The following is a 13,118-nucleotide window of genomic DNA, read 5'->3' as shown; positions in this document are numbered from 1 at the left end:
AAAGCCAGGAATAAATCATAACTAACATTAAGGGAAGGTGATCTGGAGTCTTTTTCTGACATTTTCAATCATAGTTTCTATCTTTAAAGACATTTGATTGAACTACATTAAGTCATGTAGAACTATTGATACCGTATATGTGCTGTTTAGTTAACGTGTGTGAATACATTTGAAGTCGTTTTCACAGAGTATTCTCAGTGTTGAGGTTAGTGACCTTCATGTGTTTTTCTTATTTATTAAACAAAAATAGGACAAGATATAACTCTTGTCATACATGTTTAGTTTTTCAGTGAGGGAATGACAGACTGCAGGTTACCATAATCACACAGCCGCCGCTGAAAGACGTTGGGACCCAAACATCTAAGAGTGAACACTTATTAACATGTTCTCACTGACGTGTCATTATCCAAAGGCACTTTTTAAAGGTACATTTTATTTTTTACAGAGGAGCAAAAGTGAAGCATGTTTGCTTTTATCTTTCACTCAAGCCCGAAATGTCACTTTTAGCGGTTTGAGAGATACAGCCCCTGGTGTTCATTTGACCCTGCTGCTGTCTGTCTGTCTGAATGAAGTCCAACAGAGACGGCCAACGTGAGGCTGCAGCTTGTGAGATATTTTGTTTAACCGGACTGACATCTAGAGGATGAAGTCAGCAGCTGCGGGTCTTTCCAACCCTGGACTCAGCACCTCCTCAGGGGTCATCTGAGCAACCGGGAGAGTCAAAGAAATGAATTCTCAGGATTTCTTGTGTTTTGTGTGTTTTTGTCTTGTTTGTTTTTAATCTTTATCATTAGCATTTTGCATCTTATCTGTGGTTTTGTAGTAATGTAGTAATTTATCGCCATGTTTGATGACTCCTTAATGATAATGAGCTTTTCATTACTTCTAGAACAGCGTATTATTATTAATTCAGTATGGACTCACTGGTTTCAGTGTGGCTATTCATCCATTGACCAGTGCACTTCAGCATTTCGACACAGACTCAAAACATTATTCTTTTTATAAATATACTAAAATACAGTTGAGCTTTGAGGTTGTTCTTGACCTTGGCAATAGCAGGTTGAAAAACATTTCCACTTACTAGAATCCCTTACATGACCGGTTGCAAGTTTATTTGCATGGCACGTTTCAACAACAAGGCAATTCAAAATGCTTCACGAAAGAGAGAAAAAAGCATGAAGACAAGATACAAAAGCAAAAACACGGGATTATTAAAAAAAATATTAGAAATGAGATTTTTTCAAAAAGAAATAGATGGGAAAAAAAGAAATCAAAATTGAACAAAACAGATTAAACCAGAATAAGAGTTGCCGTGGAGAGCAAAACGTGAATAAATAGTCCCAAATTAAAATGAGTAAAAGGCGGGTGGAGAAGGTTTCTGGGAGTTTGTTTCAGGTATGTGGTCCATAAAAACCGCTTCTCCACCTGTAGTTTTGATCCTGGGGACAGTAAGCACACCTGTACCAGACCACGAAACTGGTCTGGGTGGTTCAGCAGCAGATCAGAAATGTATTTTGGCCTTCAACCATTCAGCCAAGGTGTGGCTGAAAGCTCGGAAACAGTTCCAATAAGTAGACCTTCTGCTGAGAATATTTTGTCCGAATAAAAGTACAATTTCAGTTTCAGTTTCATTGTTTTCACTATCAATTAGTCCGCCAAATAGTTTCTTGATTAATGGGTTAATCATTTTGTCCATAAAAATAATCAGAAATTTGTGGGAAATGGCCATCATAATTTCTCAGAACACAAGTTAACATAGTGAAACGTCTTGTTTTGCACAAACATGGTTTACTATCATACAAGACGATTAAAAACACAGCAGATGTTAAAATTTTAGGGGCTGTAACCAATTAATTTTGAGTATTTTTGGTGTCACTTTTCTGTCGATCGACTAATCGAAGCAAATAATCATTTCAGCTCCGCAATACATACATATAATACTACAAAAACCATTTTAAGGCTCAGATGATCGCTTGTTTTTCAAACCCACGGCACTCTTTCTTTTTCACATTTTGTGACTTACAAGTTGTATTTTTCAGTGATTATTTTTATTTTGTTAATTTCAATATAGATTAAATATTTAATTTTTTACATTTTCCACATTGGCCCTACGTTTGTCTGTTAATATTTTGAGTGAATCATTTAAAAATACTGTATGTTCATGTGTTTTCTTTTTCTATTTCCACATTGACTTTGTGCATAGTTGTTATCATATATATATATTCATATTTGTATTTATGTATTGGTGACTGCTGTCAGCTTAGGAGTTGCAATTTAAACAGTTAAACAGAAAATTTTAAATAAAACAAAAAACTCGCAGTTGAGAGGTCAAAGGTGAAAACAAGGCGTGGTGTGTAGTCACATGACCGGAACAAAACAAACTTGTACTTCCTGTTTGTGCACGTTGCCTCTTTCTCACCGCTAACCCTCCTCCTCTGTGCTGTAAAAAACACAGAAAAAGCACAAACATGCCGAAAGCCAAGAAGTCAGGCAAGAGAAAGAGGTTCGATTACAACCAAGACCGGAAGAAGATGAAGAAAAAGTTCATTAAGAAATACAACCCGAGGATAGAAGAGTAAGTGTGGGACGGAACGACGTGTTAGCATGCTAGCTAATGTTAGCTAACACTGGGTATGCTAACACCGTGTGAGAAGCGTGTTTGTTTGTAGTTTATCTTTTACACAGTGGTGGAAGAATGACTCAGATCCTCTACTTAACTAAAAGTAGAAACACCGTAGTCTAAAAACACTCACATTACAAGTCAAAGGCCTGATTCAAAATGTTAAAAGTACAGAAGTAGCATTAGCAAGCTGAGGAAAAGGAAAAGTACTCATTATGCAGAATGGCTCTTTTCACAGGCAATTATATTAGTTTGTCATCGTGGAGCCAATTTTAGATACTTTGTATACATCTGGGTAGATTAGTAGTTCAGTGCTGCATCATATCATAAGCATATCATGTGTTTTTTATGTAAAAGTTAACTGTCAAATAAATCTAGGAGTAAAAAGTTCAATATTTCCCTCTGAAATCTAGTGGAGTTGAAAGTAGCATAGAATGGAAATACTCAAGTAAAGTACAAGTATGTCAAAATTGTACTTAAGCACAATACTTGAGTAAATGTACTTAGTTACTGTCCACGTCTACCTAAACACATGTATACGTTAATAAAGTTTCTCTACATCTGGGTGAAGCTATATAAGACAACAACGTCTACCAACGTAAGAGAGTACTGTCATCATCGTTTAGTCTGAAGATTGTTTTCTCAGTTAGTCGATTGATCGCTCAGTTTATAAAAAGTACATTAATAGTGAAATAAGCCCAGGTTACATGATTTCCCAAAGCCGTCTTGTCTGACAAACACTCTAAAACCCAAGACCGAGAATTGTCTCGCTGTCAAAATAGTTGCTGATTGATTATCTGTATATTGACTAACTAATTGCAACACCTGCTCAATATAAATAAATACAGTACAGTCCTGCTTTTCATTTCAAAACAACAAAAACACAGCCGAGTGAACTTTTACACAGATTGTGTTTTCGGCATCATTAAACTAACAAGTTGTAAAGCTGTTCCTGATATTTTGTCCGCTCTCTTTTTCGCTCCTCAGGTTAGTCAGAGGGAAGGTTTTTTAATCTTGAAAATGTGTGTTCTTGCATCATTGGGATCATATTTTAAAAGTGCTGCAGAGTTTAATATAATTACCTTTCATTTTATACTTTGCTGGTATTTCGTAAAGTTGCTCCCGTTTAGATTATTCAGGATTTCGTCGTGCGTCTTAAAAAAGCAGGTGAGCATGGTTTCCAAAAATCCAAAAATCACAAGTTCAGTATTGAGAAAGAAGGTTTTGCTGTAAGTTCTTAAAGATATACATGATGATATACTTTCACCTGCAGTGAACGTCACAGAAGAAGATTTGCAATTGTTTAAGGAGTAAAACTACTGAATTTGATCTGTAAAAAACAAAGTGAACTGCTCTCACATTAATGATTAAGGGGATTAATAATATAACTTTGTGTGTGTGTGTGTATATAATATAGGCTGATAAAGGCTTTCTGAAGCTGTTTTTTAAGGAAGATTTGAACACCAGTAAATTCGGTTTGGTTTTTGTTTAATTACCGTCTTACTTCTTTGTAACAGAATCAAAATATATCTAGAACTATAAAGGTTTTTCCTTTGCATGCAAACAAACATGGTTTTTACTAGAAAAACGAAGATAATAGATGGATTTAATAGATACTTCTTATTGGGTGGAACTCTTTATTTGCCCTGATTGTGAGATAAACCACAGAAAAATGTTGACACGTTTGCTGCTGGATTTAGATGTAAAACTACACCAAAAAAAGACATTTTCTGTTTCACCGGAACGTCACATTTGCTCTGTCCTGCTCCTGCAGAAGCACTGTCGATTTCACTGTGTGTCTAACCTGTCCTCCTCCTCTAGTCCACAGATTCGAAATGCTTGGGACGACAAGAAGTCCATGGCCAGGAACCTGCAGGAGATGGGTCTGGCCTTTGATCCAAACCGCACTCTGCCAATAAAGAACAAGAGCGTAAGTAACTGCTGTGGGTCTGCTGAAGTCCCTGGTAAGGAGGTCTTCTTCAGAGCACACACACTTCTTCTAAGCAGCACTACACAGTCAGACCTACTGTAGTTGAGAAAGAATCCAGATTCTGTATATACAGAGTAAGGCTGGGCAACACGACCTGAAATCAGTATCACTATTTATTGGTATCTTATTCAATACGTCTGTTCACGAGATTCTAAGTGTGTAAGGAAACTTGTAGTTATAAAACAGGAAAAAGGAAGTCAAACAGGCTCTATTTTACCTCTCGACTATAAATAGTTATATTATAATCAGCTTTGAATAACACTTTCGTGGCTTCTGTTATCTCATTCCCATTTGGATGTTGTAGCGTATAAAGTGACGATATTTTACCATTATAGCTTCATTATTATCAGTATCCTGCATCTGAAACAACCGGCTGCAGCCTCCAGACGGCTGTCAGGCAGCTCAGAGGAGATTCCTTAACTGCGCTTCAACAGGCAAAAGTGCTTTGTTTTGTTTTTTTTCATGGTTGTCTGCACCGCTTAATATCAAGCAAGACTTCCTGGATCCTGCTTTTTGTACTTTCACCTGCCCCACTAAAGAGCACCTGTCGGGTCAGCCATCAGAGCCGTGCAGCGTTTCCTTCTTCCACTGTAAACTGTTAATTAAAGTTAAAGGGACAGTCCACCCCAAAATCAAAAATACATATTTCTCCTCTCACCTGTAGAGCTGTTTATCCATCTAGATTGTTTTGGTGTGAGCTGCAGAGTTTTGGAGATATCGGCCATAGAGATGTCTGCGTTTTTTGAATATAATGAAACTATATGGCGCTCGGCTCGTGGAGCTCAAAGCGCCAAAAAAAAAAAACATTTGAAAAACACAACAGCAACGTCTCTTTCCAGAAATCAGGACCCGGTTACTGAAGATAATCCACAGGTTTGTTGTGAGCAGCTTCACGTGGGAACTGTTTTCTTCCTGTCGAAATTTTTCAAAAAAGGCAGACATCTCTACGTCCGATATCTCAAACTCATCAGCTCACACCAAAACAATCTAGATGGATAAACAGCATGACAGGTAAGAGGAAAAATATGTATTTTATTTTTTAGTTTTAATCCTCTGTGCTGCATCTTGTTTTCCACCAGCCTGAAAAGTGTATTTCATTTTGTTAACTTACGACAGCGAATCGTGAATGATTAATTTCTGCCTCCTCTGCGTGCAGGAGCGAGGACAGTTAAGCTCTGTTGTTTCTTGAAATGACATCACTGATGGAAAACCCCCACATTAAATACTTGTCTTGCCACATTAGCGAAGGAGATGGGTGATCTGTGGAAAAGAACCATGTTTATCATTTTGTGTCCTGTTAAATTAACCCAGAATCCAAACACACCAGCTCGTGACCTCTGTTGTTCTTCATAATGTGTTTTTCTTCACACTTGTAGCTCATCGGTAAAGACAGCGGGCCTAAAGCTCCCGTCAACATCGTGACCAAGCCCTACGTTCTCAACAGTAAGTCATTTCTTTTGAAGGCCCCCGTCACGTAAAGTAATGTGGGCTTTCTTTTGTTTTGCTAATTTGTTTTGTACTAGACGTCTGCAGCCAGCCGGACCTGGCTTGAGCCTGATCGAATCGGACAGAGTCAGGCTAAGTGTCTGCTCACGCAGGAAAATGGCACAGCAAAAATGTTTCTCAATTCCCTGCACAATAGATGGTGCTGGAACCATGGTGATGTAGCGACTACATGCACTTTAATTAAACAATAAATGAATACAGTTACCAGGCACCCAGATAGGAAACGGCCCGCGGTTGCTTCAGGCACCAGCGATATGATAAAATACGATCCAGGAAGGCAGATTTGTTTAACAGATCCAGGAGTTTGAAGGTTTATCAGACTCCAAAACACTGTACCGCAGGTTATAAGACTACATCGAAGGGTTATGCGACTCTGGGAAGTTATCACAACAATCATTTTATCTTCCGCCGCAATATTGTCAAGTAATGGGTTGAATATGAATATATAAGTAGATCTCCTAATCTACCAGAAAAAGGTAGATTATGGTCGCGGCCTTGTTGTGGAGAATCACTGCTCTGGTGAGTGTTTGGGGCAGCAGGACGGTGTGTGTGGGACTGAGTCAGAATAAACTACAGTGTGTGTGTGTGTTCACGGTTCAACAGAGCGGCTCACTGATGTGTTTTTAATAGTTTCTGGACAACAGTGGAGCTCTGTGGCTCAGAGGAGGAAGAGACATCAGGCTGGGATTCACACACAGTACTTGTTAGTGGATACATTCAGTGTTTGTTTTGGTCTTTTGTGGGAATTTTTGACAAGAATTAAAATCTAGAATATCACCAGACTTAATGCTTTAATCCAGTGTTTTCTGTGCCAGCCTGTACATCTGTTTTGTGGAGCAGTTTATACTCCAACAGGCCAGAGTTTTAAAAAAATTTGGATGGTGCAACACAGCTACCGTGATCGTCTTCCATTTTGGACTCGTCCTCTTCATTTTGCAATGATTAACTGCGCAAATGTCCCTAAAAGCAGCGATTCCATCGAAATGAATTGCTTTCAGCCAGAACACTGGTATGTTTTCCTTAGTCGCCTTTAATGAAGGCTGTTTCACACCGATTCCAAGGATCTTTTCATTTTATTCTGTTGGATATTAAATATGACTGCAACCTAGTTAGACCAGTTTGAATGAAAGCAGAGCTTCACTTCTACGTCGTGTTTTTGTTATTATGCACAGTTTGGTAGAAGCTCAGAGGAGTCGGCCTTCAGCTGCAGCTGCTCTGGATTTCGACTTTTTTTCCTCCAGTAATACCAGTGGTAGTTTAAACGCTCTGTTGAACATTTCATATTACAAAGACTGACTGAGATGGTTTGCATGTTTTGTTTAGGTTTTACCCTTTATTTGTATGCCCTTGTCTTCTGAAAAATGAAGAAGAAAGGGGGGAAAAAATCCAATTAATCATTAAAATCTAGCAAGATGGAAAGATATAATTATTCTTTCTGACTCTCTGAAGCCTCTAAGATGTGTTTTACGTCCTGGTTTGTCTTGAGCAGAGCTGGAAGAGGAGGCCAACCGTCCAGAGAAAGACTCCAAGACGTTATCCTCCGACCTGGTCGAGTACGCTCAGTACATGATCCGAGAACACAACGACGACTACAAGGTAAGAGCAGGACCCGGAGCCTGAACGTGTCCTGGACGATGTTGTCATAGTAACAGAGCTGGGCATCAGAGCATCAAATGTGATTAATGCACCTTTATGGAAAAAAGCAGAGTTGTTATTTCACCCAGCAAAGGCCACGTCTTTAATAGAGTCTGACCAATACTTTTCAGGCATGTACTGATATCAGTATTTGAGAGTTAAAAACAATATTAACAAACGCAAAACAAACATTCAGGGATTCAATAAATGTGTTTTTAAATAGTTGTGACCAAGAGGCATACTGAGCGGGACATTTTACAGTGTTAAAATGACCTTGTCTGTGGTCTCTGGTGGACAAAGTATGTAATGGAGACACTGTTTCTAAATGACATCAAACACATCTTTGACATTTCTGTACTTATGTTTCTTGTTACTTCTTAAGCACATGTACACAAACCGATATACTGCATCTGTGATAACATAAAGGTAACGAATGAGGCTATCGTTTAGACCATCTTCTAGCAACTAAATTTATTACAAACGAAGAGAAGCTGTCCAGAACTGTAAAGGCCACAGCCACTTTCTAGTTAGATTCGTAGAAATGGCGATAACGGTGTACACGTTAGGGCAGTCATTTATGATGTTGCTCTCAGTGGTTCGCACTAAAAGTGACAGAAGTTTTGTGAAGAGAGTGAGAGTGAAGTTCGAATCCTGCCTACTTATCACACCGCCACACACCTGGACAGAAACTGTCGAGACGCAGCCAGCCATCAGATAGGGCTTTTAGTGGTTAAATTATCCGAATTTTGTCTGAAGCGTAATGAGGCCTTAAAGGTATAGTCATCATTAGTTTATTCACTTTTCTGCAGAGAGTTAGACAAGAAGATCAATACCACTCTCGAGTCTGTGGGGTAAATATAAATATATCTAAGTATGTTACCGCCAGCAGCAGGGTAGCTTATCTTAGCTTACCAGCTCCTCTAAGGCTCACTGATTTAACATGTTATAGCTCCCCCCGTTTCCAGTCTTTGTGCTAAGCTAACCAGCTTGAAACCAGACATGAAAGTGGTGTTGATCTGCTCATTTAACTCCCTGCAAGAAAGCGAATCAGCGTATTTCCCAAACTGTTGAATTATTCCTTTAAGACTCAGCTCAGTAGATTGATTGATTCAAACTTACACATTGTATGTTAATTAAGCCAAATAGGATCAGTCAGTCACCGGCTGAACTTAGGCTGTATGTCTGGGAACTGTTTGGAAAAGTTTCCCATTTGCTGCGTTCAAGGACGCTCTGAGATAATAGGGCTGGCTGCCAAGGTTTAAGACGTTTTCTTTGTACCATCCTGGACGTGCGTAGTAGCTGCGGATGAAACTTAATTCATCAGTTGAATGTTTTTATCTTGTGTGCACCCGATGATAACGGTGTCCTTCCTCTGTTTGGTTTCCTTGAAAGGTTTTGAACGAAGCTGCACAGCTGAAGGACAAATAAGGTTTCGGCTCCATGATGTTCCTTAATAGCTGCGGACTTCTGTTTTTCTCAGAACTTTAGATTGAAGAGACGCTGGTGCACATTACAAACAGTGCCGAGAGCTTAGCTGTTTTTAGTTTGTATTGCTCAGAGCGGCGACTGACAGAAGTTTAAATTACTTGAGCTTTTTATCAGAAAAGTGCCTCATTCAAATGGATTTTCAACAGTTGCTTTAAATGGGACTGAGTCATCACTGGGAGCGCTGCCAAGTCAGTCTATAACAGAGGATATTGTGCGAGTGTGTGTGTGTGTCGTTTTTTTTTATGCAATAAAATATCCTTCAATAGAAAATATTCCATCCTTGACTTTAAATTCTGAAAAGTTGAATCTGTCATCTGCAAGTTTCGTGATCAACACAACATCCCACTCTAAGTGGAGTCAAAATGCAGGCACCTTCCATGTTGTAAAACTGGGCAGATTGAAGGTTTTTACTGTAGTTCAGACCTGAACATGGACAAACTTCTTTATGTCCCTCCAAAACACAGATGAGGAGGGGCAGTGACAAAATACCTGTTTGTGGCTCAGCGCCACAAAAGGTGCGTTTAATATCGATGTCAATAACTTTGGAACAGAAAATATTCCATCCTTGACTTTGAATTCTGAAAAGTTGAATCTGTCATCTCTCACGGTTTCGTGATCAACACAACATCCCACTCTAAGTGGAGTCAAAATGCAGGCACCTAACCGTGGTGAAACGTCTTCAGAAGATGGACGTGTCGCTCATGTTGATCGTTTGTTTTCGTGAACGGCCGTCACTTTAAACGTTGCTTGCTGCAAGGAATTGTGGGGCGGCATTATGTCCTTTCCTTTCCTGAAGGATGGTCCAGTGTGTCCTGTGCTAAAGGAGGTGAGAGAGGAAGCATTGAAGCACCTTTCCTTAGCATTTAGCTTGACTTAGATACTTCCGGGTCATTTCACTCATTGTTAGGAACCTTCCTAAGCAACAAAGACTATTGGACGGCAACCCCCGAGAAAGACTCTGTGACGATGTCTTGTCGTCTCTCATTTGGTGCTGTAACGTGAAAAGAGTGTGTTTACACAGATATATCGATCAACACTGAAGCGTTGAAATTTGAATTCATAGATCGGAAACCCTTTTGATTTAGGTAACAACATGACATTTCCTCTGGCGCCGCCCTCAGGACAAACATTGCATGATTTGCCCCACTAGTAGTAAATCTCTAAGAATAGTAAAGGTGTCTTAATGTTTTCATCCAAGCAATATTTTTGTTTTCTGTGTAGCGGTTGGTAAGAGGAACTGGCGGATTCACACTATCAGAATAATTCAGTATTCACATGAAATAACTGAACTTAGTTCACTTTAAATTCACCTCGGGGGCACCACGCTTTAAAAGGGGGTATGTAATGAGCATTACAGCCACACAGGGGCGCTGGCAGTGTAATAGATTTTCAGTCTTGTTTTAAGTTGTGGTTCATAAATAACAGCCGCATTTCAATTTGCAACAAGGAAGTAACTTTTAAGAAACTGTTCTGTGTCCGTCTCAGTTTGCAGCAGCGGTCCAATACAAAGCGATACTGACCGCCTGCCGTGTTCTTCATTCTCCCTGCAGGCGATGGCCAGAGATGAGAAGAACTATTACCAGGACACACCCAAACAGATCAAGAGGAAAATCAACGAGTACAAGCGCTGCCACCCGCAGCACTACGACGCCTTCATCAACTCACTAGCTGCTCCACAGCCGATGGTCCAGTAGAGGGATTGTGAACCCTGTTCTGGACTTTATATCTTTCTCTGTATCAGGATGAGATAGACCTCATTCTGGAGAGACTGTCAGCAGTGCAGACAGGACATTCAGACTGTGACAGACGTCCAGACGACAGCAGATGCACCACCCGCAATCATAATAACCAACAGTGACCGGAAGTGTCCGGGACGTCCCGGAGCTTCTGTCTCGTTAAGGACCTTTCAGGTGTTTTTGGACATTTCTCCCCTGTTACTTTCCTCCCTGTCAAGATTTCCTGTTTTTATTTTTCCATTTTGGAATATTGTGCTGATCTCACTGTGTGTTCTGTGTTATGAACGTCAAACGTGATTGACTGAGATGTATTTTTATTACGTATCATTTAAACACCTTGAAGCTCATTTAGCAGATGTGTTTTTCTTTCTCCAAGAGGAAAAAGTATCCTCTCACACATGTGTGGAGAGTTGGACAGTTCTCTGAGGTTTCCCATGTTGTCCTGGATCATCGTGTGGTCACAGATCTTTAGTTGAAGCATCATGACTGATGTCTGAAAATAATCTTACTGCAGCATCGTGTTTTGGACTGCACTGGAGGTACCTGCAGTTTAGATTTAATTTCCAGCTACGTTAAAACGCATAGAAAATTCTGTTCATAACGCAGTTAACCAGTCGACCCAGTTTGTGTCCATGAATTCTTAACAGCTGGGTTAGAACAACATGGTTTAGGTGATAACTGAGAGTAAGAAACCTCATTAAAATGCTTGTTTTCCCTCCATTGTAACATTGGTATTACAGAATGGAAACCGTTTGCTTAAACTCACTAAAGGTACATTTTGATTCCGTAAAACAACAATAGGTACTGCAGTGCGTTGAGCCAGCAGGAGAAAAACACGACCCTTTCTTCCATAGTTGAAACATTATTTAACCTGTTTTTCTTGAATCTAAATTAAAGCAGATATGATTTAGGCTTTATTACATATTAATTTAACTCTTGTGAAATAGTTTTCTCGCAGTGGTTGTGGTGTCCGTAGCCCAGAGTAAAGAAGTTGAGTCATAACACGTTTATATAAAAATGTGCTGGGGGGGGGTCTTTAATTATAGACTTGAATTACAGTTTTCAAATACAAAACACCAGTGTCTTTTGGAGGATCTAAGAGTTATAATGGAGGTCCATTCAGTCAGCGGAAACAGAAGTGAAGATAAACAGGATGAGGGGAGAGAGAGAAAACTGACCATGAACGGGTCACAGCGAACATTTAAAGAAAGCTTTGAAGAGACTGCTGAGTGTTTTACCGAAAAACAAATTATTACCATGATAGCATGATAGCTTTCAAGAAATGTTGCGTGAGAATCTCTGAAGAGAGGATGTGGAGACGGATTGTCTCTGCCTCCTGGAAAGGATATGAAGGTTTACAGGATCAGTCCGGTCTTATTCACGGTTTCACAAATCCCACGAAAGGACCGAAGCCAACAATGTGTTAGTCCCTCTCTCGATACTTTCTGACTTCTCTAACCTGTGTGTGGCTCTCAGCCCCAAGCCCATTAGTTCGTAATAAAGATGTCAACCTTTAAAACACCTCACAGATATATAGTTTAATTTTTTTAAAAGGCTCAGTAATTTCCTAGAACAGCTGTACTCAAACAGGAGGAAATAGCAGCAGATTAATACACATTGGATACAGTGCAGTGGGTTCAAACCTTTTTGGCTTGTGGCCCATTAAAACGAAGCAATGTCTATTTGCGGCCCCTCAGCAGGTTGTAAATCACAACAGGAAAGTATGAAAAATATATATATAACGTGTTTTTTCTGCTTTCCTATCCTGAAGATTATCTTTCAACCCCTCAGATTTATTTTGCCACCCCTACTCATTGCTCACCGATGTGTTTTAATAGTTTTTGGACAACAATGGGGCTCTATGGCACAGAGGAAGAAGATCCATCAGGCTGCGACACACACACAGTACTTGATAGCAGGATACATTCATTGTTGGTCTTTTTGTGGGATTTGTTGAAAATAACACAAATATAGAATATCAGCAGACTCATCTTTCAAAGTTGTGCAACATTTTGCCCCTACTGCGGGGTAAAGTTTGTCAAAAGATGTGTGAGCTGCAAAAGTGCTAAAAATGAGATCTAAAGAAACCTGCATGTAGTTAAAAATCAGTCATTTATTTGGTGTGAAAACTCTGCACTCATTT

General features: G+C 39.6%; 1 protein-coding gene across 1 annotated transcript; it reads left to right on the top strand.

Annotated features, from left to right (window-relative positions):
* The first annotated feature begins 2,366 nt into the window (after nucleotides 1–2,366).
* nop16 (NOP16 nucleolar protein homolog (yeast)) lies at nucleotides 2,367–11,322 on the top strand. Its single transcript, XM_044222822.1, has 5 exons — nucleotides 2,367–2,575; nucleotides 4,442–4,550; nucleotides 5,987–6,053; nucleotides 7,606–7,712; nucleotides 10,790–11,322. Exons 1-5 carry the CDS (start codon nucleotides 2,469–2,471, stop codon nucleotides 10,931–10,933), a joined length of 534 nt encoding a protein of 177 aa, XP_044078757.1. The 5' UTR covers nucleotides 2,367–2,468; the 3' UTR covers nucleotides 10,934–11,322.
* Nucleotides 11,323–13,118: the final 1,796 nt, after the last annotated feature.

This window comes from Siniperca chuatsi, linkage group LG14 (assembly GCF_020085105.1).
Source record: "Siniperca chuatsi isolate FFG_IHB_CAS linkage group LG14, ASM2008510v1, whole genome shotgun sequence".
In the NCBI taxonomy this organism is placed as follows: Eukaryota; Metazoa; Chordata; class Actinopteri; order Centrarchiformes; family Sinipercidae; genus Siniperca; species Siniperca chuatsi.
This window is presented reverse-complemented; position numbering and strand designations above follow the sequence as displayed.